This window comes from Bufo gargarizans, chromosome 2 (genome assembly GCF_014858855.1).
Source record: "Bufo gargarizans isolate SCDJY-AF-19 chromosome 2, ASM1485885v1, whole genome shotgun sequence".
NCBI lineage: Eukaryota > Metazoa > Chordata > Amphibia > Anura > Bufonidae > Bufo > Bufo gargarizans.
The window spans coordinates 561,535,609-561,563,518 of NC_058081.1; the positions used below are offsets into that span (position 1 = coordinate 561,535,609).

The 27,910-nt window shown below is 47.3% G+C and overlaps 1 protein-coding gene across 1 annotated transcript in view; it reads right to left on the reverse strand.

Annotated features, from left to right (window-relative positions):
• The window catches only part of LOC122926704 (immunoglobulin superfamily member 1-like), a 96,918-nt gene that overhangs the window by 24,023 nt on the left and 44,985 nt on the right, over positions 1 to 27,910 (reverse strand). Inside the window, exon 3 of the mRNA XM_044278173.1 lies at positions 25,103 to 25,384. Within this exon, the coding sequence (XP_044134108.1) occupies positions 25,103 to 25,384 (282 nt within the window). The remainder of the gene's footprint in view (positions 1 to 25,102; positions 25,385 to 27,910) is intronic.

Consider the following 27,910-nt stretch of genomic DNA (forward strand, 5'->3'; position numbering starts at 1 on the left):
ATTTAGCAATTTCATAATTTAGTGGTTTCTGCTATATCAGAGCTATTTGAAATCTATCCCTAAAAGGGTATATAATATTCAAGGTGCACATTGGGTCATTCAGAATAACTTCACACACACCCGCTACTGTGTATTTCCAAGTCTAATTCTGTCACTAAACCCATACCTGTCACCCAGCGCCTAAATACTAGGCCTCAAATTTATATCCTGCTAAATCTCTCGTTACCGCTGTCCTGTTGTGCTGGGCAAGTTATTTAGTGTCCGTCAAAGCACATTTTTTGTTCTGGGTTGAAATACAATTCCCAATTTAGCAATTTCATAATTTAGTGGTTTCTGCTATATCAGAGCTATTTGAAATCTATCCCTAAAAGGGTATATAATATTCAAGGTGCACATAGGGTCATTCAGAATAACTTCACACACACCGCTACTGTGCATTTCCAAGTCTAATTCTGTCACTAAATCTATACCTGTCACCCAGCGCCTAAATACTAGGCCTCAAATTTATATCCTGCTAAATCTCTCGTTACCGCTGTCCTGTTGTAGCTGGGAAAGTTATTTAGTGTCCGTCAAAGCACATTTTTTGTTCTGGGTTGAAATACAATTCCCAATTTAGCAATTTCATAATTTAGTGGTTTCTGCTATATCAGAGCTATTTGAAATCTATCCCTAAAAGGGTATATAATATTCAAGGTGCACATTGGGTCATTCAGAATAACTTCACACACACCCGCTACTGTGTATTTCCAAGTCTAATTCTGTCACTAAACCCATACCTGTCACCCAGCGCCTAAATACTAGGCCTCAAATTTATATCCTGCTAAATCTCTCGTTACCGCTGTCCTGTTGTAGCTGGGAAAGTTATTTAGTGTCCGTCAAAGCACATTTTTTGTTCTGGGTTGAAATACAATTCCCAATTTAGCAATTTCATAATTTAGTGGTTTCTGCTATATCAGAGCTATTTGAAATCTATCCCTAAAAGGGTATATAATATTCAAGGTGCACATTGGGTCATTCAGAATAACTTCACACACACCCGCTACTGTGTATTTCCAAGTCTAATTCTGTCACTAAACCCATACCTGTCACCCAGCGCCTAAATACTAGGCCTCAAATTTATATCCTGCTAAATCTCTCGTTACCGCTGTCCTGTTGTAGCTGGGAAAGTTATTTAGTGTCCGTCAAAGCACATTTTTTGTTCTGGGTTGAAATACAATTCCCAATTTAGCAATTTCATAATTTAGTGGTTTCTGCTATATCAGAGCTATTTGAAATCTATCCCTAAAAGGGTATATAATATTCAAGGTGCACATTGGGTCATTCAGAATAACTTCACACACACCCGCTACTGTGTATTTCCAAGTCTAATTCTGTCACTAAACCCATACCTGTCACCCAGCGCCTAAATACTAGGCCTCAAATTTATATCCTGCTAAATCTCTCGTTACCGCTGTCCTGTTGTAGCTGGGAAAGTTATTTAGTGTCCGTCAAAGCACATTTTTTGTTCTGGGTTGAAATACAATTCCCAATTTAGCAATTTCATAATTTAGTGGTTTCTGCTATATCAGAGCTATTTGAAATCTATCCCTAAAAGGGTATATAATATTCAAGGTGCACATTGGGTCATTCAGAATAACTTCACACACACCCGCTACTGTGTATTTCCAAGTCTAATTCTGTCACTAAACCCATACCTGTCACCCAGCGCCTAAATACTAGGCCTCAAATTTATATCCTGCTAAATCTCTCGTTACCGCTGTCCTGTTGTAGCTGGGAAAGTTATTTAGTGTCCGTCAAAGCACATTTTTTGTTCTGGGTTGAAATACAATTCCCAATTTAGCAATTTCATAATTTAGTGGTTTCTGCTATATCAGAGCTATTTGAAATCTATCCCTAAAAGGGTATATAATATTCAAGGTGCACATTGGGTCATTCAGAATAACTTCACACACACCCGCTACTGTGTATTTCCAAGTCTAATTCTGTCACTAAACCCATACCTGTCACCCAGCGCCTAAATACTAGGCCTCAAATTTATATCCTGCTAAATCTCTCGTTACCGCTGTACTGTTGTTGCTGGGCAAGATATTTAGTGTCCGTCAAAGCACATTTTTTGTTCTGGGTTGAAATACAATTCCCAATTTAGCAATTTCATAATTTAGTGGTTTCTGCTATATCAGAGCTATTTGAAATCTATCCCTAAAAGGGTATATAATATTCAAGGTGCACATAGGGTCATTCAGAATAACTTCACACACACCCGCTACTGTGTATTTCCAAGTCTAATTCTGTCACTAAACCCATACCTGTCACCCAGCGCCTAAATACTAGGCCTCAAATTTATATCCTGCTAAATCTCTCGTTACCGCTGTACTGTTGTTGCTGGGCAAGATATTTAGTGTCCGTCAAAGCACATTTTTTGTTCTGGGTTGAAATACAATTCCCAATTTAGCAATTTCATAATTTAGTGGTTTCTGCTATATCAGAGCTATTTGAAATCTATCCCTAAAAGGGTATATAATATTCAAGGTGCACATTGGGTCATTCAGAATAACTTCACACACACCCGCTACTGTGTATTTCCAAGTCTAATTCTGTCACTAAACCCATACCTGTCACCCAGCGCCTAAATACTAGGCCTCAAATTTATATCCTGCTAAATCTCTCGTTACCGCTGTACTGTTGTTGCTGGGCAAGTTATTTAGTGTCCGTCAAAGCACATTTTTTGTTCTGGGTTGAAATACAATTCCCAATTTAGCAATTTCATAATTTAGTGGTTTCTGCTATATCAGAGCTATTTGAAATCTATCCCTAAAAGGGTATATAATATTCAAGGTGCACATAGGGTCATTCAGAATAACTTCACACACACCCGCTACTGTGTATTTCCAAGTCTAATTCTGTCACTAAACCCATACCTGTCACCCAGCGCCTAAATACTAGGCCTCAAATTTATATCCTGCTAAATCTCTCGTTACCGCTGTCCTGTTGTGCTGGGCAAGTTATTTAGTGTCCGTCAAAGCACATTTTTTGTTCTGGGTTGAAATACAATTCCCAATTTAGCAATTTCATAATTTAGTGGTTTCTGCTATATCAGAGCTATTTGAAATCTATCCCTAAAAGGGTATATAATATTCAAGGTGCACATAGGGTCATTCAGAATAACTTCACACACACCCGCTACTGTGTATTTCCAAGTCTAATTCTGTCACTAAACCCATACCTGTCACCCAGCGCCTAAATACTAGGCCTCAAATTTATATCCCGCTAAATCTCTCGTTACCGCTGTCCTGTTGTGGCTGGGCAAGTTATTTAGTGTCCGTCAAAGCACATTTTTTGTTCTGGGTTGAAATACAATTCCCAATTTAGCAATTTCATAATTTAGTGGTTTCTGCTATATCAGAGCTATTTGAAATCTATCCCTAAAAGGGTATATAATATTCAAGGTGCACATAGGGTCATTCAGAATAACTTCACACACACGCTTCTGTGCATTTCCAAGTCTAATTCTGTCACTAAATCCATACCGGTCACCCAGCGCCTAAATACTAGGCCTCAAATTTATATCCCGCTGAATTTGAATACAATACATTGGGCCAAATAATATATTTGTTGTTGTGGTGAACCATAACAATGAGAAAAACATCTAGTAAGGGACGCGGACGTGGACATGGTCGTGGTGGTGTTAGTGGACCCTCTGGTGCTGGGAGAGGACGTGGCCGTTCTGCCACATCCACACGTCCTAGTGTACCAACTACCTCAGGTCCCAGTAGCCGCCAGAATTTACAGCGATATATGGTGGGGCCCAATGCCGTTCTAAGGATGGTAAGGCCTGAGCAGGTACAGGCATTAGTCAATTGGGTGGCCGACAGTGGATCCAGCACGTTCACATTATCTCCCACCCAGTCTTCTGCAGAAAGCGCACAGATGGCGCCTGAAAACCAACCCCATCAGTCTGTCACATCACCCCCATGCATACCAGGGAAACTGTCTCAGCCTCAAGTTATGCAGCAGTCTCTTATGCTGTTTGAAGACTCCGCTGGCAGGGTTTCCCAAGGGCATCCACCTAGCCCTTCCCCAGCGGTGAAAGACATAGAATGCACTGACGCACAACCACTTATGTTTCCTGATGATGAGGACATGGGAATACCACCTCAGCATGTCTCTGATGATGACGAAACACAGGTGCCAACTGCTGCGTCTTTCTGCAGTGTGCAGACTGAACAGGAGGTCAGGGATCAAGACTGGGTGGAAGACGATGCAGGGGACGATGAGGTCCTAGACCCCACATGGAATGAAGGTCGTGCCACTGACTTTCACAGTTCGGAGGAAGAGGCAGTGGTGAGACCGAGCCAACAGCGTAGCAAAAGAGGGAGCAGTGGGCAAAAGCAGAACACCCGCCGCCAAGAGACTCCGCCTGCTACTGACCGCCGCCATCTGGGACCGAGCACCCCAAAGGCAGCTTCAAGGAGTTCCCTGGCATGGCACTTCTTCAAACAATGTGCTGACGACAAGACCCGAGTGGTTTGCACGCTGTGCCATCAGAGCCTGAAGCGAGGCATTAACGTTCTGAACCTGAGCACAACCTGCATGACCAGGCACCTGCATGCAAAGCATGAACTGCAGTGGAGTAAACACCTTAAAACCAAGGAAGTCACTCAGGCTCCCCCTGCTACCTCTTCTGCTGCTGCCGCCTCGGCCTATTCTGCTGCTGCCGCCTCGGCCTCTTCCTCCGCCTCTGGAGGAACGTTGGCACCTGCCGCCCAGCAAACAGGGGATGTACCACCAACACCACCACCACCACCTCCGTCACCAAGCGTCTCAACCATGTCACACGCCAGCGTTCAGCTCTCCATCTCACAAACATTTGATAGAAAGCGTAAATTCCCACCTAGCCACCCTCGATCCCTGGCCCTGAATGCCAGCATTTCTAAACTACTGGCCTATGAAATGCTGTCATTTAGGCTGGTGGACACAGACAGCTTCAAACAGCTCATGTCGCTTGCTGTCCCACAGTATGTTGTTCCCAGCCGGCACTACTTCTCCAAGAGAGCCGTGCCTTCCCTGCACAACCAAGTATCCGATAAAATCAAGTGTGCACTGCGCAACGCCATCTGTAGCAAGGTCCACCTAACCACAGATACGTGGACCAGTAAGCACGGCCAGGGACGCTATATCTCCCTAACTGCACACTGGGTAAATGTAGTGGCAGCTGGGCCCCAGGCGGAGAGCTGTTTGGCGCACGTCCTTCCGCCGCCAAGGATCGCAGGGCAACATTCTTTGCCTCCTGTTGCCACCTCCTCCTTCTCGGCTTCCTCCTCCTCTTCTTCCACCTGCTCATCCAGTCAGCCACACACCTTCACCACCAACTTCAGCACAGCCCGGGGTAAACGTCAGCAGGCCATTCTGAAACTCATATGTTTGGGGGACAGGCCCCACACCGCACAGGAGTTGTGGCGGGGTATTGAACAACAGACCGACGAGTGGTTGCTGCCGGTGAGCCTCAAGCCCGGCCTGGTGGTGTGTGATAATGGGCGAAATCTCGTTGCAGCTCTGGGACTAGCCAATTTGACGCACATCCCTTGCTTGGCGCATGTGCTGAATTTGGTGGTGCAGAAGTTCATTCACAACTACCCCGACATGTCAGAGCTGCTGCATAAAGTGCGGGCCGTCTGTTCGCGCTTCCGGCGTTCACATCCTGCTGCTGCTCGCCTGTCTGCGCTACAGCGTAACTTCGGCCTTCCCGCTCACCGCCTCATATGCGACGTGCCCACCAGGTGGAACTCCACCTTGCACATGCTGGACAGACTGTGCGAGCAGCAGCAGGCCATAGTGGAGTTTCAGCTGCAGCACGCACGGGTCAGTCGCACTACAGAACAGCACCACTTCACCACCAATGACTGGGCCTCCATGCGAGACCTGTGTGCCCTGTTGCGCTGTTTCGAGTACTCCACCAACATGGCCAGTGGCGATGACACCGTTATCAGCGTTACAATACCACTTCTATGTCTCCTTGAGAAAACACTTAGGGCGATGATGGAAGAGGAGGTGGCCCAGGAGGAGGAGGAGGAGGAGGAGGAAGAGGGGTCATTTTTAGCACTTTCAGGCCAGTCTCTTCGAAGTGACTCAGAGGGAGGTTTTTGGCAACAGCAGAGGCCAGGTACAAATGTGGCCAGCCAGGGCCCACTACTGGAGGACGAGGAGGACGAGGATGAGGAGGAGGTGGAGGAGGATGAGGATGAAGCATGGTCACAGCGGGGTGGCACCCAACGCAGCTCGGGTCCATCACTGGTGCGTGGCTGGGGGGAAAGGCAGGACGATGACGATACGCCTCCCACAGAGGACAGCTTGTCCTTACCCCTGGGCAGCCTGGCACACATGAGCGACTACATGCTGCAGTGCCTGCGCAACGACAGCAGAGTTGCCCACATTTTAACCTGTGCGGACTACTGGGTTGCCACCCTGCTGGATCCACGCTACAAAGACAATGTGCCCACCTTACTTCCTGCACTGGAGCGTGATAGGAAGATGCGCGAGTACAAGCGCACGTTGGTAGACGCGCTACTGAGAGCATTCCCAAATGTCACAGGGGAACAAGTGGAAGCCCAAGGCCAAGGCAGAGGAGGAGCAAGAGGTCGCCAAGGCAGCTGTGTCACGGCCAGCTCCTCTGAGGGCAGGGTTAGCATGGCAGAGATGTGGAAAACTTTTGTCAACACGCCACAGCTAACTGCACCACCACCTGATACGCAACGTGTTAGCAGGAGGCAACATTTCACTAACATGGTGGAACAGTACGTGTGCACACCCCTCCACGTACTGACTGATGGTTCGGCCCCATTCAACTTCTGGGTCTCTAAATTGTCCACGTGGCCAGAGCTAGCCTTTTATGCCTTGGAGGTGCTGGCCTGCCCGGCAGCCAGCGTTTTGTCTGAACGTGTATTCAGCACGGCAGGGGGCGTCATTACAGACAAACGCAGCCGCCTGTCTACAGCCAATGTGGACAAGCTGACGTTCATAAAAATGAACCAGGCATGGATCCCACAGGACCTGTCCGTCCCTTGTCTAGATTAGACATTAACTACCTCCCCATAACCATATATTATTGGACTCCAGGGCACTTCCTCATTCAATCCTATTTTTATTTTCATTTTACCATTATATTGCGAGGCTACCCAAAGTTGAATGAACCTCTCCTCTGTCCTGGGTGCCTAGGCCTAAATATATGCCAATGGACTGTTGCAGTGGTGGCTGACGTGAAGCCTGATTCTCTGCTATGACATGCAGACTAATTCTCTGCTGACATGAAGCCAGATTGTCTGTTACGGGACCTCTCTCCTCTGCCTGGGTGCTGGGCCTAAATTTATGAAAATGGACTGTTGCAGTGGTGGGTGACGTGAAGCCTGATTCTCTGCTATGACATGCAGACTGATTCTCTGGTGACATGAAGCCAGATCCTCTGTTACGGGACCTCTCTCCTCTGCCTGGGTGCTGGGCCTAAATTTATGACAATGGACTGTTGCAGTGGTGGCTGACGTGAAGCCTGATTCTCTGCTATGATATGAAGCCTGATTCTCTGCTGACATGAAGCCAGATTGTCTGTTACGGGACCTCTCTCCTCTGCCTGGGTGCTGGGCCTAAATTTATGACAATGGACTGTTGCAGTGGTGGCTGACGTGAAGCCTGATTCTCTGCTATGATATGAAGACTGATTCTCTGCTGACATGAAGCCAGATTGTCTGTTACGGGACCTCTCTCCTCTGCCTGGGTGCTGGGCCTGAATTTATGACAATGGACTGTTGCAGTGGTGGCTGACGTGAAGCCTGATTCTCTGCTATGACATGCAGACTGATTCTCTGCTGACATGAAGCCAGATTGTCTGTTACGGGACCTCTCTCCTCTGCCTGTGTGCTAGGCCTAAATATATGCCAATGGACTTGTTGCAGTGGTGGCTGACGTGAAGCCTCATTCTCTGCTATGACATGCAGACTGATTCTCTGCTGACATGAAGCCAGATTGTCTGTTACGGGACCTCTCTCCTCTGCCTGGGTGCTGGGCCTGAATTTATGACAATGGACTGTTGCAGTGGTGGCTGACGTGAAGCCTGATTCTCTGCTATGACATGCAGACTAATTCTCTGCTGACATGAAGCCAGATTGTCTGTTACGGGACCTCTCTCCTCTGCCTGGGTGCTGGGCCTAAATTTATGAAAATGGACTGTTGCAGTGGTGGGTGACGTGAAGCCTGATTCTCTGCTATGACATGCAGACTGATTCTCTGGTGACATGAAGCCAGATTCCTCTGTTACGGGACCTCTCTCCTCTGCCTGGGTGCTGGGCCTAAATTTATGACAATGGACTGTTGCAGTGGTGGCTGACGTGAAGCCTGATTCTCTGCTATGATATGAAGACTGATTCTCTGCTGACATGAAGCCAGATTGTCTGTTACGGGACCTCTCTCCTCTGCCTGGGTGCTGGGCCTAAATTTATGACAATGGACTGTTGCAGTGGTGGCTGACGTGAAGCCTGATTCTCTGCTATGATATGAAGACTGATTCTCTGCTGACATGAAGCCAGATTGTCTGTTACGGGACCTCTCTCCTCTGCCTGGGTGCTGGGCCTGAATTATGACAATGGACTGTTGCAGTGGTGGCTGACGTGAAGCCTGATTCTCTGCTATGACATGCAGACTGATTCTCTGCTGACATGAAGCCAGATTGTCTGTTACGGGACCTCTCTCCTCTGCCTGTGTGCTAGGCCTAAATATATGCCAATGGATTGTTGCAGTGGTGGCTGACGTGAAGCCTCATTCTCTGCTATGACATGCAGACTGATTCTCTGCTGACATGAAGCCAGATTGTCTGTTACGGGACCTCTCTCCTCTGCCTGTGTGCTAGGCCTAAATATATGCCAATGGATTGTTGCAGTGGTGGCTGACGTGAAGCCTGATTCTCTGCTATGACATGCAGACTGATTCTCTGGTGACATGAAGCCAGATCCTCTGTTACGGGACCTCTCTCCTCTGCCTGGGTGCTGGGCCTAAATTTATGAAAATGGACTGTTGCAGTGGTGGGTGACGTGAAGCCTGATTCTCTGCTATGACATGCAGACTGATTCTCTGGTGACATGAAGCCAGATCCTCTGTTACGGGACCTCTCTCCTCTGCCTGGGTGCTGGGCCTAAATTTATGCCAATGGATTGTTGCAGTGGTGGCTGACGTGAAGCCTCATTCTCTGCTATGACATGCAGACTGATTCTCTGCTGACATGAAGCCAGATTGTCTGTTACGGGACCTCTCTCCTCTGCCTGTGTGCTAGGCCTAAATATATGCCAATGGATTGTTGCAGTGGTGGCTGACGTGAAGCCTGATTCTCTGCTATGACATGCAGACTGATTCTCTGGTGACATGAAGCCAGATCCTCTGTTACGGGACCTCTCTCCTCTGCCTGGGTGCTGGGCCTAAATTTATGAAAATGGACTGTTGCAGTGGTGGGTGACGTGAAGCCTGATTCTCTGCTATGACATGCAGACTGATTCTCTGCTGACATGAAGCCAGATCCTCTGTTACGGGACCTCTCTCCTCTGCCTGGGTGCTGGGCCTAAATTTATGAAAATGGACTCTTACAGTGGTGGGTGACTTGAAGCCTGATTCTCTGCTATGACATGAAGACTGATTCTCTGCTGACATGAAGCCAGATCCTCTGTTACGGGACCTCTCTCCTCTGCCTGGGTGCTGGGCCTAAATATCTGACAATGGACTGTTGCATTGGTGGCTGACGTGAAGCCTGATTCTCTGCTATGATATGAAGACTGATTCTCTGCTGACATGAAGCCAGATTGTCTGTTACGGGACCTCTCTCCTCTGCCTGGGTGCTGGGCCTAAATTTATGAAAATGGACTCTTACAGTGGTGGGTGACGTGAAGCCTGATTCTCTGCTATGACATGAAGACTGATTCTCTGCTGACATGAAGCCAGATTGTCTGTTACGGGACCTCTCTCCTCTGCCTGGGTGCCGGGGCCTAAATATCTGAGAATGGACTGTTCCAGTGGTGGGTGACGGGAAGCCAGATTCTCTGCTATGGAACCTCTCTCCAATTGATTTTGGTTAATTTTTATTTATTTAATTTTTATTTTAATTCATTTCCCTATCCACATTTGTTTGCAGGGGATTTACCTACATGTTGCTGCCTTTTGCAGCCCTCTAGCCCTTTCCTGGGCTGTTTTACAGCCGTTTTAGTGCCGAAAAGTTCGGGTCCCCATTGACTTCAATGGGGTTCGGGTTCGGGACGAAGTTCGGATCGGGTTCGGATCCCGAACCCGAACATTTCCGGGATGTTCGGCCGAACTTCTCGAACCCGAACATCCAGGTGTTCGCTCAACTCTAGTCGTCATCAATATCAAATCGTTGGGGGTCCGATTCCCAAGATCCCCCTGGCCTATCAAAGAGTTGAATGGCTGGGGTTCCAGAAGTTGGACCTCGACCAGAATTCCGTTACCCCTGATGAAGCCAGATTAGCTTGCGAAACGTGTTGGGGGACAGTTTAGTGTTTTAGACTCTGAGGTTCGTGTCAGTTCAAGCTACAAGTATGACTAGCAGAGCATGTCCAAGTTTGAACAGTGTTTGCACATAGAATCCTCTATAGCAATACAGATAGGACGGTGCTGTACAGGTCTGCTAATGCAGTGTTCAAGTGTGTAAAGGCACGGGGAGTGCACCCCCGGCTTACACTGTAGCTAGGATACACATGCTGAAGTACTGACAGGGAATCAGATAGTTTTAACAGTTTCCTTAGCTCAGTTTTTTTCACTCAGGAATTCTTAGCAGATTCATTAAAAGTTAAGTTTTAATATCTGGGACAAGCGAGGTCATTAGCCTAAATAGGCTTTATCTGTTGATTAATATAAACCCTTCCCAGATAGGGTCTAACATTTTGTTAATGTTATTTCTACCACACAATTAAATCTATAAAACAAAAAACATAGCAGAACTTTTCTTTTTTCCATCACTCCCAAAAATAATAAAAGCCCCCATGCATCTATTTTGAAGAAAAAAATAAAACAATGGCTCCTCGAATGTGGCATGAAAAATTGCTTGCTCATTAAAGGGAGTCTGTCAGCAGTTTTATATTTAAGCTGACAGCTTTAAATAGGTGACATGTAAACTAGTTAAAATATAGCTATGTTGATGGTCATATTAGTTACATAAGCCAGAAAAAGAGTTTTTTTTTATTTCAGGGCTTTTCTCAACTGTGGAAGGCCCTGGGCTCTCTGCAGAAAGTGCCATCAAATCTCTCTGGTCTGGTCTTGAGCTCTAGCAGTGTTCTGGATGGAAGCACTATTACAGCTATGTACAAAACACAACCACATTACAGATGTGTGCTTCAAGGGGTTATCCGATATGAGAAACCGCCCCCCCATGTGCCATGCCCCTCAGAGGGAATATACTCACCTGGGTCCCCATTCCATGCGCCACTCCTGGTCCTCCACAATGCTAGGGAGTAGAGTTGAGCGGACACCTGGATGTTCGGGTTCGACGGGTTTGGCCGAACTTCACAAAAAAGTTCGAGTTCGGAACCCGAACCCTATTGAAGCCAATGGGGACCCGAACTTTGGAGCACTAAAATGGCTCTAAAAAAATCATGGGAAGGTCTAGAGGGCTGCAAATGGCAGCAAAATGTGGTTAAGAGAATGGCAAATGCTCTTCAAACAAATGCGGATATGGAAATGAGTTAAAATAACACAAAATACGTAAAAATAAAAATAAAAATCTTGATCTTGGAGGATGAGGTCCATATGGAGTAGGAGGTTGAGGAGACGGTGGATGTGGCAGTGTAGGTGGAAGCGACGGTGGAGGAGGAGGTAGCCGACACTGCTTTTAGGTTTTATTATTTTCATTTTTTTTTTGTTTAAATTAAGGTACACCCCAAAACATTGGGAAATATAACCTGTGATAACTCCCTCCAGCCGTGCTAAAAAAAACATTCAGACAATACACTAGCTGCAGGACAGGCCAGCACCTCCAAGGCGTAAAGGGCAAGCTCAGGTCATGTGCCCAAATTGGAGACCCAGAAGTTGAAGAGGGCAGACCCATCAGTCAGTACGTGTAGGCGTGTGCACACATACTGCTCCACCATGTCGGACGTCCCAGTGATGTCCACGATCCAATTGGATATCTGATTCTGATCTATCAACTTTCTATGTTCTTTTCTGTGCCTACCATGTTGATCACGGTTAGTGGTGAATCAGGGTTCCACGCCGGAGAGGGAGCGTTAGAAAGGGATACCAGATCCAAGGAAGGTCAATGTATGAAATTGAATGTGATCGAGCGGAAATGTGGGACAAAGTATTTAAGCCGAAGCTTCCAAGTAAAGGCGGGGCGCGCTGCAATTACCCACTCCCAACTCGGGGAGGTAGTGACGATCAATAACAATACAGGACTCTTAAAGGGATTCTGTCACCTCCCCTAACCCAAAAAACGATTTTAAAGCAGCCATGAAGCACAGCTTACCTCGATTAGGCTGTGCTCTTTTATCTTGTAATTCGTCCAGCAGTTTCGGCAAAAAACGACTTTTATTGATATGCAAATGAGTCCTGAATGTGCCCAGAGGGGCGTTTTGTTCCTCTTAGAGAGCCCAGTACCGCCCCTCTTACAGTGCCCAGCCCGCCTTCCTTGCACTGTCTAACCGCCCCCAGCCTGCCACAGCCTCTCCTCCCCCTCCCTCACGCCGAACGAACTCTCGTACAGGCGCAGTACCCACTGAGGGCTGCGCCTGTGCGATCAGCAGGAGACTGAGGGCAGGAGCTTCATCCTCGTCACTGGGCATGCGCCGAGCCCAGTGACGTCCGATGCTCAGTCTTCCCTCAGTCAGAATCCCTTTAAGATGCCCTGTTATTGGAATAATTAATAAAAAATTATAGGGAATGTCACTGGGGTATTTTGGATTTGGAAACGTTAGACAGGAGAGGCCCTGCTGCCGCTTTGTTGACTCTAGATAACTTCTGCCTGATCGCACATTCGCATGACGTCCACGATCCATTTGGATATCTTCTCTATCAACTTTCGATGTTCTTTTCTGTGCCTACCATGTTGATCACGGTTAATGGCAAATCAGAGTTCCACGCTTTAGAGGGAGTGTGAGAAAGATACCACATCCAAGGGAGGTCAATGGCTCCAATGTGATCGAGTGGAAATGTGGGACAAGTTGTTAAAGTTGAAGCATCGAATGAAAGAAGGGGGGGATGCATCAATTAAAGATGAATTTTTTAAATTTAATTCCCTGTCACCTATTCAGAGAACAGGTTTTTCATCACCAAAAATAGGTTAATGTCACCTACCAATGGAACAGACGATTTTAAAAAAAAAAAATTGGTCCCTGTCAACTATGCAGAGCAGGGGTTTATTCACGGCAAAACTAGGTTCATGTCACCCACTAATTGAACAGACGATTTTACAAATATTAAGTCCCTGTCACCTATGCAGAGCAGAGGTTTGTATAAGGCGAAATTGGTAAAATATCACCTGACAATTAGAGATGTCGCAAACATAAAAAAAATTCAGTTTGCGAACGGTGAACACGAATTTCCGAAAATGTTCGCAAATGGGCGAACCGCCATAGACTTCAATAGGCAGACGAATTTTAAAACCCACAGGGACTCTTTCTGGCAACAATAGTGATGGAAAAGTTGTTTCAAGAGGACTAACACCTGGACTTTGGCATGCCGAAGGGGGATCCATGGCAAAACTCCCATGGAAAATTACGTAGTTGACGCAGAGTCGAGTTTTAATCCATAAAGGGCATAAATCACCTAACATTCCTAAATTGTTTGGAATAACGTGCTTTAAAACATCAGGTATGATGTTGTATCGATCAGGTAAGGGTTACGCCCGTTTCACAGTGACAGACCAAACTCCCTGTTTAACACACCGCAAACAACCGCAAACAGTCCATTTGCACAACCGCAAACTCCCCATTTGCACATGTTGGATACCAAGCTAGCCATGTCCCGTTCCTTGTCCTCACTGATGTCATTAAAGGTCTCTTCCTCCACTCAGCCACGTACAACACCAAGGGTCCCCGAAAGGTGACAACGAGCCCCCTGGGACGCCCGCTGCGGTTGGTCTTCCACCTCCTCAAAGCCACCTTCCTTCTCTGACTCCTCTTCTTCAGACTCCTCTCTCTGCATTGCCGCAGATCCAGCAATTGACGACGACAAGGCTGCTTCTGGTGGTGATGGTGACCACAACTCTTCCTCTTCATGCTCATCTACGGCCTGATCCAGCACTCTTCGCAGGGCACGCTCCACATATGGGATGAGGTAGATTATGTTGCCTTGGGTTTGACTGACCAGGTTTGTCACCTCCGCAAAAGGACGCATGAGCCTACAGCCATTGTGCATGAGCGTTCAGTAAAGCGGCCAAAAAATACCCAGCTCCACAGAGGCTGTCCTCTTTTTTTTTTATTAAAAAAAATCTGTTCTTATCAGTTTAATCTCTGTTTTTTCCCCTATCAGGGGCCAGTGTATGGAATAGATTTTAGGAACCAGGATATGAAAAAAGATGCTTGGTCGGTCCTCTAACTTCCAATTTGGGGCACTGTGCGTGCGCCATGCAGTGTACTGTGCCACCCTATATGAGTGGTATGTTAAGTAGTAGTATTCCTATCAGTTTAATCCCTGTTAGGTCCCCTATCAGGGGACGTGTATCGAATAGTGTTTAGACAACCGCAAAGAGTTGTCAATAGTTGACACCCCTCTATGCGTCAATCTTGGTGTAGTGATGACTGTCCTCGTGCGCACGCTCGGGAGATTGCAGGCGATGGCGGTTTTTCAAAGCCTATGGTTGTGCTGAGGTTGTTCAGTGACAGATAAGTGACCCAGAAAACAATTATTCTGCAGTGTGGGCCCATTGTTGGCCTAGTAGGCTTTAATGATCACCTTAGATGATCACAAAGAAAATTTATGTTTTTTCTATGCAAAATTATCCAGCCGATCGCTTTTGATCTGTTCACAATGAAGCAACGACCTTATCTGGGGTGTGCCAACATTGCCATTGCCAACACACTCAGAGGTGATCGCTTCATTGTGATATGCAAGCCCCTTCACCACAACAAGGTAACAATCACGAAGGGGAATTGACACATGTATGTGCCTTTTTTTGTTTTGTTTTTGCAGCCACAGTGCAGCACCAGAGGCCAGAAAAATTAGGCATGTACACATGCCTGAAAAATTAGGTATTGTTGCAGCCATTGCTGGATGTTTTTCAGGCAGAAAGTGCACTAAAACATTGCGGCTTGAAGCCTAGTTGGTGGCGGAGAAGTCATACAAGTCATCCGGCATGCAGAGATTAAATACAGCAGCGTGTGGACCATTTTTAGCCCAAGGCATCTCAGGCCTTTTTTAGTCAAATGCATCCCCCACTGTCAGTCCCTTCGGGATCCATGCCTCATGCATCTTAATAAAGGTGAGGCAATCTAGACTTTATTGACCTAGGCGACTGCGCTGAAGGTCCTTTCTGACAGGACACTTAAAGCGGTCAAGCCTGCACACCCAGTAGTTCTATCGCAAATTGGGATAGCTCAGGCCACAGGTCAAGCCTGCACACCCAGTAGTCAAGGGGTTCATCGCTCCTCAGAGTGTCGATATCTGCAGTTAAGGCGAGGTAGTCTGCTACCTGTCGGTTGAGTCGTTCTCTAAGGCTGGACCCCGAAGGGCTGTGGCGATGCGTAGGACTTAAAAAGCTCTGCATGTCCTCCATCAACAACACGTCTGTAAAGCGTCTTGTCCTTGCCGGCGCGGTCGTGGTAGGAGGAGGATTACTTTCACCTCTTCCCCAGTTAGATTCCTGTTGTGCTGTGACATCACCCTTATATGCTGTGTAAAGCATACTTTTTAACTTGTTTTGGAACTGCTGCATCCTTTCCGACTTCCAGTAATTCGGTAACATTTCAGCCACTTTCTGCTTATACCGGGGGTCTAGTAGCGTGGCCACCCAGTACAGGTCATTCTCCTTCAGCCTTTTTATACGAGGGTCCCTCAACAGGCATGGCAGCATAAAAGACCCCATTCGCACAAGGTTGGATGCCGAGCTACATGTCCCGTTCCTCGTCCTCACTGATCTCATTGAAGGTATGTTCTTCCCTCCAGCCACTACAACACCACAGGTACCAGATAGGTGACAATGAGCACCCTGCGATGCCTGCTGTGGATGGTCTTCCTCCTCCTCAAAGCCACATTCCTGCTCTGACTCTTCTTCCTCAGACTCCTCTTCCAGCATTGCCGTAGGTCCAGCAAGCGATGCTGATAAGGCTGTTTCTGGTGGTGATGGTGACCACAACTCTTCCCCTTCACGCTCATCTACGGCCTGATCCAGCACTCTTCGCAGGGCACGCTCCAGGAAGAAAACAAATGGGATGATGTCGCTGATGGTGCCTTCGGTGCGACTGACTAGGTTTGTCACCTCCTCAAAAGGACGCATGAGCCTACAGGCATTGCGCATGAGCATCCAGTAACGTGGCAAAAAAATACCCAGCTCCGCAGAGGCTGTCCTAGCATCCCGTTCATACAAATACTTGTTGGCGGCTTTTTCTTGTTGGAGCAGGCGGTCGAACATTGAATTCCAACGTGTCGGGCTGTCGCAAATCAAGCGCCTCATTGGTATGTTGTTTCGCCGCTGAATATCGGAAAAATGCTCCATGACCGTGTAGGAATGCCTGAAATGGCCACACACCTTCCTGGCCTGCTTGAGGACATCCTGTAAGCCTGGGTACGTATGCACAAAGCGTTGTACGATCAGATTCAACACATGTGCCATGCACGGCACATGTGTCAAGTTGCCCAAATTCAATGCCGCTAACAAATTGCTTCTGTTGTCACACACCACTTTGCCAATCTCCAGTTGGTGCGGGGTCAGCCACTGATCCACCTGTGCGTTCAGGGCGGACAGGAGTGCTGGTCCGGTGTGACTCTCTGCTTTCAGGCAAGTCAACCCCAAGACGGTGTGACACTGTCATATCCGGATGTGGAATAGCCCCTGGGGAGCTGGGGGGGGGTGCAGTTGATGTGGAGCAATATGCAGCAGCAGAAAAGGACTCAGCTGAGGAGGTTAGCGAAGAGGATGGAGTAGGAGGAGTAGAGGAGGTGGCACCAGGCCTGCCTGCAAGTCGTGGCGATGTCACCAACTCCTCTGCAGAGCCACGCATTCCATGCTTGGCAGCCGTCAGCAGGTTTACCCAATGCGCAGTGTATGTGATATACCTGCCCTGACCGTGCTTTGCAGACCAGGTATCAGTGGTCAGATGGACCCTTGCCCCAACACTGTGTGCCAGACATGCCATGACTTACTTTTCCACAATAGAGTACAGGTTGGGGATTGCCTTTTGTGAAAAAAATATTCGGCCGGGTACCTTTCACTGCGGTGTCCCAATAGCTACAAATTTTTTGAAGGCCTCAGACTCCACCAGCTTGTATGGTAAAAGCTGGCGGGCTAAGAGTTCAGACAAGCCAGCTGTCAGACGCCGGGCAAGGGGGTGACTCTGTGACATTGGCTTCTTACGCTCAAACATGTCCTTGACAGACACCCGACTGTGGGCAGATGAGCAGGAACTGCTGAAGGTGAGAGGCGGAGTGGCGGGTGGTTGAGAGTGGGCAAAGAGGACAGCAGTGGTTGACGTGGCTGAAGATGCTGGACCAGGAGGAGGATGGTGGCTTTGAGTTGGTGTGCTGCTTGTACTCATCATGTGTTGATCCCATAGGCGTTTGTGATGTGAGATCATGTGCCTTCGCAAAGCAGTTGTACCTAGGTAGGTGTTGGACTTCCCACGACTCCGTTTCTTTTGGCACAGGTTGCAAATGGCATCGCTGTTATCAGAGGCAGACACACAAAAAAAAATGCCACACTGCTAAGCTTTGCAATGATGGGATTCTGGTGGTGGCAACAGCATGCGTTGATTGTCGTGCTGTCTGGCTGACCCCGGTTGCTGATACATGTCTGACTGTGCCACTAGCTCCTTGCGACGACCTCCTCCTGCTTCCAACTCGTCTCCTCCTCCTCCTGTCTCACTATCTGAACTTTCCTGTTGTTCTTCTCTTCGAGCGGGCACCCACGTGACATCCACGGACACATTGTCATCATCAACCGCTTCACTTGTATCTGACAACTCAGCAAAGGAAGCAGCAGCGGGTACAACATCATCATCATCACACCGTACGTCCATGTGTGTAATGCTGCCTGACTGAGACATATCCCTGTTATCTACATGCTCTGGCAATAATGGTTGCGCATCACTCATTTCTTCCAACTGATGTGTAAATAACTCCTCTGACGGATCAAGTGAAGCGGTTGTGGTCCTAGTGTTGGTGGTGGCGGCAGGCGTGCGAGTGGCAACTTGAGAGGTGCCCGAAGCGGAGCTGGAGGAGGATGGTGCGTCAAGGTTCCGAGCGGAAGCTGTAGAAGATTGGGTGTCCTGTGTTAGCCAGTCAACTATGTCCTCAGAACTTTTCGAGTTCAGGGTACATGGCCTCTGAACACTGGGCATTATTCTAGGGGCAAAGGAAATCACAGCACCGCGACCACGACGGCCCCTGCAGGGTGGCCTGCCTCTGCCTGTCTTTTATTTTATTTTATTAGTGGTACTATGCGTGCAAGGTACTGTGCCACCTGATATGAGTGGTGGGCACTGGCAGAGCGCACAGTACACTCTGTGGGCCTGACACACACACTGGCAGGCAACTGCAATTATATTGCAGAGAAAAAATTGTTTTACTGTTTTAAATGCAAGCTACTGTGCCACCAGATATGAGTGGGTGGGCACTGGCATTGGGCACAGTACACTCTGTGGGCCTGACACACACGCTGGCAGGCAACTGCAATTATATTGCAGAGATAAATTGTTTCACTGTTGTAAATGCAAGCTACTGTGCCACCACATATGAATGGTGGGCACTGGCAGTGGGCACAGTACACTCTGTGGGCCTGACACACATGCTGGCAGGCAACTGCAATTATATTACAGAGAAAAAAAAACAGCAGACTGATGTACTAGCCCTAAAAAGGGCTTTATGGGGTGCTGTCAGGACACTGTCCTTACAGCAGATCAGATGAGTCTTTGAGGACTGGAGTGGACACAGAACACTGGCCTAGCTAACGATTTCCCTATTAAATCAGCAGCAGCTGCACTCTCCCTGCTCTCACTAACAATGCAGCTTCCGAATGAATCTAAGATGGATGCTGTCCTTGCTTTTTGATAGGAGGTGGGAGGGTCTGGGAGGGAGGGTATGCTGCTGATTGGCTGTAATGTGTCTGCTGACTATGAGGTACAGGGTCAAAGTTTGCTCAATGATGATGTATAGGGGGCGGACCGAACATCGCACATGTTCGCCCGCCGCGGCGAACGCGAACAAGCGATGTTTGCCGGCGAATAGTTCGGGACATCTCTACTGACAATGTAACTTACAATTTTTTGAAATTTATGTCCCTGTCAACTTTGCAGAGCAGGGGTTTATTCACGACAAAAATTGTAAAAAAAATGTCACCGAAGAATGTAACAGGCGAATTAGTGAAATTAATTTCCTTGTCCACTAGGTAGAGCAGGGGTATATCACAGCCAAAAATTGGTGAATGTCACCCAACTATGTAACAGAAAAATTAGTGAAATTTATTAACCTGTCTACTAGGTAGAGCAGGAGTATATCATAGCCAAAAATTGGTGAATTTCACCCAACAATGTAAGAGACAAATTAGTGAAATTTATTAACCTGTCCACTAGGTAGAGCAGGGGTATATCAAAGCCAAAAATTTGGGATATGTAACCCAACAATGTAATCAGACAAATGAGTGAAATAACTTAAAATAAAATATGTAAAAATTAACAAAAAATAATCTTGATGTATGAGGTGGAGGTCCATATGGCGTAGGAGGTTGAGGAGGCGGGGGACATAACGGTGTAGGTGGAAGCGGCGGTGTAGGAGAATGACGTAGCCAACACTATTTATTAGGGTACACCTCAAAAGAGTGGGAAATATCAAAATACAACAATAAGCAATTGTGCTGCAGTCTAACAATGGCTGGGTAAGGCCGGTATACATGTCTATTCTGCACAAGGTATGGACAAGTCCTGTGGGATCCATGCCTGGTTCATTTTAATGAACGTGAGCTTGTCCACATTGGCTGTGGACAGGCAAAGTGCTAAACACACATTCAGACAATACACTGGCTGCAGGGCAGGCCAGCACCTCCAAGGCGTAAAGGGCAAGCTCAGGCCATGTTCCCAATTTGGAGACCCAGAAGTTGAAGGGGGCAGACCCATCATTCAGTACGTGTAGGCGTGTGCACACATACTGCTCCACCATGTTGCTGAAATGCTGCCTCCTGCTAAGACGTTCCATATCAGCTGGTGGTGCTGGTTGTTTTGGCGTGCTAACAAAGCTTTTCCACATTTCGGCCATGCTAACCCTCTCTTCTGAGGTGCTGGTGGTGCCCCAACTGCGTTGGCAACCTCTTCCTCCTCCTCTGCCTTTACCTTGTGCTTCCACTGTGCCCCCGCTGTCAGATGGGAATGCCACCAGCAGTGCATCTACCAGCATGCGCTTGTACTAGCGAATCTTCCAATCACGCTCCAGTGACGGTATTAAGGACGGTACGTTGTCCTTGTAACGGGGATACAGCAGCGTGGCCACCCAGTAATCAGCACAAGTTAGAGTGTGGGCAACTCGGCGGTCGTTGCGGAGATACTGCAGCATGTAATCGCTCATGTGTGCCAGGCTGCTCAGAGGTGACGAAAAGCTGTCCTCTGTGGAAGGTGTATCGTCTGTGTCCCCTGTATCCTCCCAGCCACGCACCAGTGATGGCCATGAGCTTGTTTGGGTGCCACTGTGCTGTGAACACGGTTCCTCCTTCTCCTCATCCTCCACCTTGTCATTCTCCAGAACTGTGCCCTGGCTGGACAATTGTGTGCCTGACGTTTGTGGGTGCAGGAACCCACCCTCGGAGCCACTTGCGAATGACTGGCCTGAGATACTCCTGTGCCACATCCTCTTCCATCATCGCCTGAAGAGTTTTTTTTTTAAGGAGGCATAGAAGTGGGATAGTAACGCTGAGAATGGCGTCATCGGCACTGGCCCTGTTCGCGGAGTACTCGAAACAACGCAACAAGGCACACAGGTCTCGCATGGAGGCCCACTCATTGGTGGTGAAGTGGTGCTGTTCTGCAGAGCGACTCAATAGTGCGTGCTGCAGCTGAAACTCCACTATCGCCTGCTGCTGCTCGCACAGTCTGTCCAGCATGTGCAAGGTGGAGTTTCACCTTGTGGGCACGTCGCATATGAGGCAGTGAGCGGAAAGGCCGAAGTTACGCTGCAGCGCTGACAGGTGAGCAGCAGCAGGGTGAGAACGCCGAAAGCGCGCACAGACGGCCCTCACTTTATGCAGCAGCTCTAACATATAGGGGTAATTTTTAAGGAATCTCTGCACAACCAAATTCATCACATGTGCCAGGCAAGGGATGTGTGTCAAACCGGCTAGTCCCAGAGCTGCTACGAGATTTTGCCCAATATCGCACACCACCAGGCCTTGCTTGAGGCTCACTGGCACCAACCACTCATCGGTCAACAGTTCCATGCCCGTCCACAGCTCCTGCACGGTGTGGGGTTTGTCCCCCAAACAAATAAGTTTTAAAACTGCCTGCTGTCGTTTACCCCTGGCTGTGCTGAAGTTGGTGGTGAAGGTGTTAAGCTGAGCGGATGAGGAAGCGGTAGAGGATAAGGAAGCGGAGTAGGAGGAGGAAGCAACAGGAAACAAAGAGAAACGCCCTGCAATCCTCGTTGGTGGAAGGACATGCGCCAAACTGCTATCTGCCTCAGGCCCAGCTGCCACTGCATTTACCCAGTGTGCTGTTAGAGAGATATATAACGTCCGTGACCATGCTTACTGGTCGAGGTATCCGTAGTGAGGTGGACCTAGCCACAGATGGCGTTGCGCAGTGCACATTTGATTTTGTTCCCGGCTTGGATGTGCAGGGATGGCACGCCTGGAAAAGTAGTGGCAGCTGAGCACGACGTACTGTGGAACAGCCACTGCCATAAGGCTTTTAAAACTCTCCGTCTCCACCAGACGGAATGACAGCATTTCAAAGGCCAGTCATTTTGAAATGCTGGCATTCAGGGCCACGGATCGCGAGTGGGTAGGGGGGTACTTCCTCTTCTGCTCCAGTGTTTAGCAGATGAAGAGCTGAACGCTTCCGTGGGACATTGTGGAGATGCTTGGTGACCCAGGTGGTGGTGTTGCTGGCATATCCTCTGTTTGCGGGGTGGCAGATGCCACTGTCACTCCAGAGGTGGATGAAGAGGCCGAGATTGCAGCAGAAGAGAAAACAGGAGGAGCCAGAGTCCTTTCTTTGTTTTTGAGGTGTCTACTCCACTGCAGCTCGTGCTTTGCACTTAGATGACTGGTCATGCAGGTTGTGCTCAGGTTGAGAACGTTTATGCCTTGCTTCAGACTCTGATTGCACAGCGTGAAAACCACTTGTGTCTTGTCGTCAGCACAGTGTGTGAAGAACTGCCATGCCAGGGAACTCCTTGGAGCTGGCTTTGGTGTGCCTTGTTGCGGTGGGCAGTAGCAGGCGTACTATCTAGGTGATGGCCGCTCTGCTTTTGCACCCTGCTCCCTCTTCTGCTGTGCTGGTGGCTCTGTGCGACCACCGTCTCTTCCTCCGAACTACACAGGTCACTCGCATGACCTTGATTCAATGTGGGGTCGAGGACCTCATCGTCCTCCAAATCATCTTCCACCCAGTCTTCACCCCTACCCTCCTTGTTGGTCTTCACACTGCAGAAAGCCCCAGCAGTTGGCACCTGTGTTTCGACATCTTCCGAGACATGCTGCGGTGGGCCTCTCATCAAAAAGCAGAAGATACTGCTGCATGACTTGGGGCTTAGACTGCTTGACTGATTTGCAAGGGGGTGAGGTGAAAGACTGAAGGACATCGCCTGCAGGTGCCAACTCTAATCTTTCAGCAGGAAACTGGGTGGGAGCCAATGTGAAGGAACTTGCGCACTGTCAGCAACCCAATCAACTATCGCCTGTACTTGTTCTGGCCTCACCATCCGTAGAGCCGCATTAGGCCTGACCAAATACCACTGCAGGTTCTGTCGCCTACTCGCACCTGAGGAAGGTGTTTCACTTGTGTGTGTAGCTGGCACAGATCGACCACTCCCTCTCCCTGCAGCAGGAGCTCCACCAGCAGCACCACGACCGGGGCCACATCCCTTATTTGACTCTTTCCATATTCTCCGCAAATTTAGGATCTTGCCCAAAATTGGTATTTTTTTATAACAGAATATAACAGCAGTATCTAATGCTTTTATTTCTAACACTGACAAATGCAGCAAAGGCTGCTAATTTAGTATTTTGCCAAAAATGAGTGTTTTTTTAAACCCAGAATGTTATTGCAGTATTTCAAGCTTGTATTTTAAACTGCCAAATGCAGCAAAGGCTGCTAATTTTGTATTTTGCCCCAAATGGGTGTTTTTTAATAACAGAATATAACAGCAGTATCTAACGCTTGTATTTCACACTGACAGATGCAGAAAAGGCTGCAGATGTAGGGTATTGCCAAAAATGAGTGATTTTTTTTAAACCCAGAATATAATTGCAGTATTTTAAGCTTGTATTTGACTGTTACAAAAGCACATATGCTATGCTTGTGTACTGAACTTGCATAAAATGGCAGCTGACGCCCACCTAACTAACAGATGGATAAAAGTTCTTTTTCAGTGTCACGGGGCTCAGGGTAGGGTAAAAATATTGTGCACTGCACCCACAAAACAAAATCGCTGTAGATCGCATTGTTAAACAAGCACTTCTGATAAAAGATTCTTTCCTGTTCTCTCCCTCACAGCAGCAGCATCCTATCCCTACACTATTCAGAGCAGAGTGACGTGCAGAGCTACGTGACTCCAGCTTATATAGAGGCTGGGTCACATGCTGCACTGGCCAATCACAGCCATGCCATTAGTAGGCATGGCTGTGATGGCTTCTAGGGGCACACGAGCTAAACGCTTGTTGATTGGCTGCTCTGCAGCCTTTCAAAAAGCGCCATTAACTCGCCGATCACTGAACTCGAACCCAAACTTTTACTGAAAAGTTCGGGTTCGGGTCCAGGGTCCAAAAATCCTACTAGGGAGGCTCGTCCCCGCCTGCCATTGGCTGCTCGTCCCCAACACTAGATGTTTTTATCCGTGCACAGGGAGAAGCAGCAGCGGCAGTGCGGGGACCAGTTAAGTATATTACCTCTGCGGGGCCCTGTTACATGGGGGGGCTGTTTGTGATATCAGATAACCCCTTTCAGGCATTACTCTATTACTGGGCAAACTTTCTTGGCAGCCTAGGTAATGACAACAGGAGACAATATCCATTATAGTGTTCAGCTTGTAAATCTTCAGCCCCCAGTGCCTCCATCAGCCCCCAAATAAAATAAAAAAACACTTACCTTTCCTGCTCACTGCCCGCGCTCGGTAATCCTCTTATACAGTCTGCTGTGTGGGCGCGCACAGTATGAGGTCACAGTGCGGCCTCACGCTGTGCGCAGCCTTCACAGTGGAGCACAGAGGACCAGGAAGAGGTGAGTATATCGCTTCCCGGCCCTACTTATAAACGAGATGGCAGTGCAGCATGGAGGTGATAGAACCTCAAGTTGGCCTGATTAGGGTGTGCTCCGACACACCCAACACACCCCGTGCACACGCCTATGCAGCTTCCTTGCTGTGTTACATTTAGACCATTTTCTATGCCTAAAACAAGCGTCTCTGCCCACGCCCCCTCTTTTTAGACCTGGTGTGAGTGGGGAGAAGTCGTAGATTGCGGCGCAAAGAATCTTTGTGGTGCAATCTGCGGCAGAAATATGCCTGATTTAGGCATATTTCTGTTTGATAAATGACCCCCTAACTATATTTCAAGGAATCTCCACGTTGTGATGGCTATGGACATCTTTGCAACCCACCCAAATAGCGTGTCTCTACTATAATAAAGATCGGTCAGAGAAACATTAATTTATGCCCCCAGTACTATGGTTTATATAACTGCAGGAAAATAAATGGTCACCAGTGCACTTACCTCGGACATAAATATTCAATGGAGAGCTGAGCTCAGAACACTTTCTATGATCATTGCAGTATTTGCAGGAATAGTCCCCATCTTGTTCAATCTGAATGTTCATAAAGGAAAACTTGCCATGGCTGTCTTCTCTAGTTTCATTCTTTCCATTAGATTTTTCATGCACTAAATAAAAAATGCTCCCTGATCCTGTAATACAACTCAATGTAATGTTGTCACCTTTCATAACGTTCTTTTGAGGATCTTCTGCAACTAACTGAAGAATTGGTTTTTGAAGAGCACCTGGGTTATAAAAGAAGTAGAGGTAACATAGTAAATGATTAAAGCACTTGTAACATTACAAGAAAATCTTAATGCATATTATATTTAGTACTGATAGAAAGGTTGTGTGTATATTCCTTATTTTGATTGTGTAGTACACCAGAGCGGGCACTACCAATCCTGCAACCTGCTACTGTCTTAAATGCCTAACCAATATGTGACACCACCATGCCTTCTGTTTCCAAGTCTGTTTATTAGGTGCTATGTAACTGTTATGTATTGTGTTTCATGCACTGTGCCTGGTTTACCAACAGGTTGCAGTGTGTCTGGCAACCAGCTATAGCTAGAATGGAAATAACCATTCCATTCTCCCCCTCCTCCATGTCCAGATCCTCCATGGGGAGTTGTTTTTTATTTCCTGTTGATGAGTCTAGTCTGGTCGAATCTAGTCTAGCCAGAGGCTAGAGTAGCAATGCAGTGCAGTCCTGATCTAGAACCTGGACAGGAAGCAAAGCAGAGAATCAGCAGTTTAAGTTAAGTCAGCCCTAGCCAAGAGGTTGGAGGAGTTCAACCTAGACCCAAAAGTCTAGCAAAGTGTGATCAGAAGCCCACGGGGCACTGAGATTGCTATCCATGGCGTGAAGCCCAGATAAAGGAAGCACCTTACAAGAAACCAGACAAAAAGGGAGACAGTTCAGCACAGCAGTAATAGAGAAGGGAACCCAGTTCACCTGCCAGTGTACCCTAAAACCTGCTGGCGCCAACAGCTACCATGATTCTGTATGAGCTGCTACCTGTTTTTTCAAGCATCAAGTAAAACCAACTCAACTTGCATTAAAGTCTGGACCTTACTTATTCCATCTCCTACCAACTACAAACCTTCTGTATAGCTGCGATGTGGCCTAACCTTGGAGCGCCATTGTCTGGGTAGGAGCACCGTGACGCATTACATAGCCACACCACCGCTTGGCATCCTAACCTTGGAACTAGTAGAGCCTCCTGGGACTGGCTTGCTGCAATTGTAAGGCCCACACTCTGTGCACTAAGCCAATAATATTCCTTTACCATGCTCCTAATTTTTTCCTGTCTCTTTGATGCTGTTTCACTAAATTACTGCGTGGAAAACTACAGCTGTACTCCCTCCTCCCATGGGCCTGAATATGACAGTTTAAGTCCATATGCAAAAATAATTGCAAATAATAAAAAAAAACTGAACATAAATACAAAATGATAGTCATTGGGTTGGTAAAGAAGAGGTGGTGGTCTTTACAATATATCTGAGAGCAAGAATCCTAATATACTGACAACTGGTTTGAATGGCAACATTAGGTTCCAAAAGAAGAGGTGTGATAAGCATTACTCAATTTAAAAAAGTATATATATTTACATAGGCAATGCCCCTAAGCACCTCTAACCTTCTGCATTCTAATCACTTTAGTACTTCACCATACTCTGAAATGGATAAAACCTAGAATAAACAGACTCCAAAATAAGTACAGACCTCAGTATACCCCCAGATTGTACCTCAAAATACAGACCCAGACCTTGAAATAAATACAGATCTCAGAACATAGAGTAAATGCAGACCCAAAATAAATACAGATCCAAATCCCCTAAATAAATACAGACTCACATCAGACCCCAAAATAAATATGGATAGAGTCCTAAATAAATGAACCCTCAGAACAAATAAAGACCCTCAAAAATAACTACAGACCCCAGACCTCTGCTACATAACTGAGAATACAGATCAGAGTCAAAAAATAACTTCACACTCCAGACAAGTGTTACGGACAATGGTTGTGGAACCATTATGCCAACCAACTGGTCCTGGAGGTCCCCTGGTTTTCACCCTTTAACCCCCAAACAGGGATCAGGAATTCTCTCAAGGAACCAGAAGCACAAGCATGGTCATAGACAGAACCAGACAAAATGAATCAAGGAAAAACACAAGACTAAGGTCTCTTTCACACGGGCGTCATGAATTTGGGCCGGATAAGATGCAGGTGCGTTGCGGGAAAATGCGCGATTTTTCCACGTGAGTGCAAAACATTTCAATGCATTTCTTCACAGAAGTTCGGGTTTGGGTTAGGTGTTGTGTAGATTTTATTATTTTCCCTTATAACATGGTTATAAGGGAAAATAATAGCATTCTTAATACAGAATGCTTAGTAAAATAGGGCGGAAGAAAGAATTTAACTCACCTTAATCCACTTGTTCGCGCAGTCGGCTTCTCTTCTTTCTTCTTCTTTGAGGAAAAGGACCTGTGGTGACGTCACTGCACTCATCATATGGTCCATCACATGATCCATCACCATGGCGATGACCATGTGATGAGCGCAGTGACGTCACCACAGGTCCTTTTCCTCCTGGACAGCAAAGAAGAACAAAAAAAAATAAGCCGGGCTGCGCGAACAAGTGGATGAGGTGAGTTAAATTTATTTATTTATTTATTTATTTAAACCCCTCCAGCCCTATTTTACTAAGTATTCTGTGTTAAGAATGCTATTATTTTCCCTTATAACCATGTTATAAGGGAAAATAATA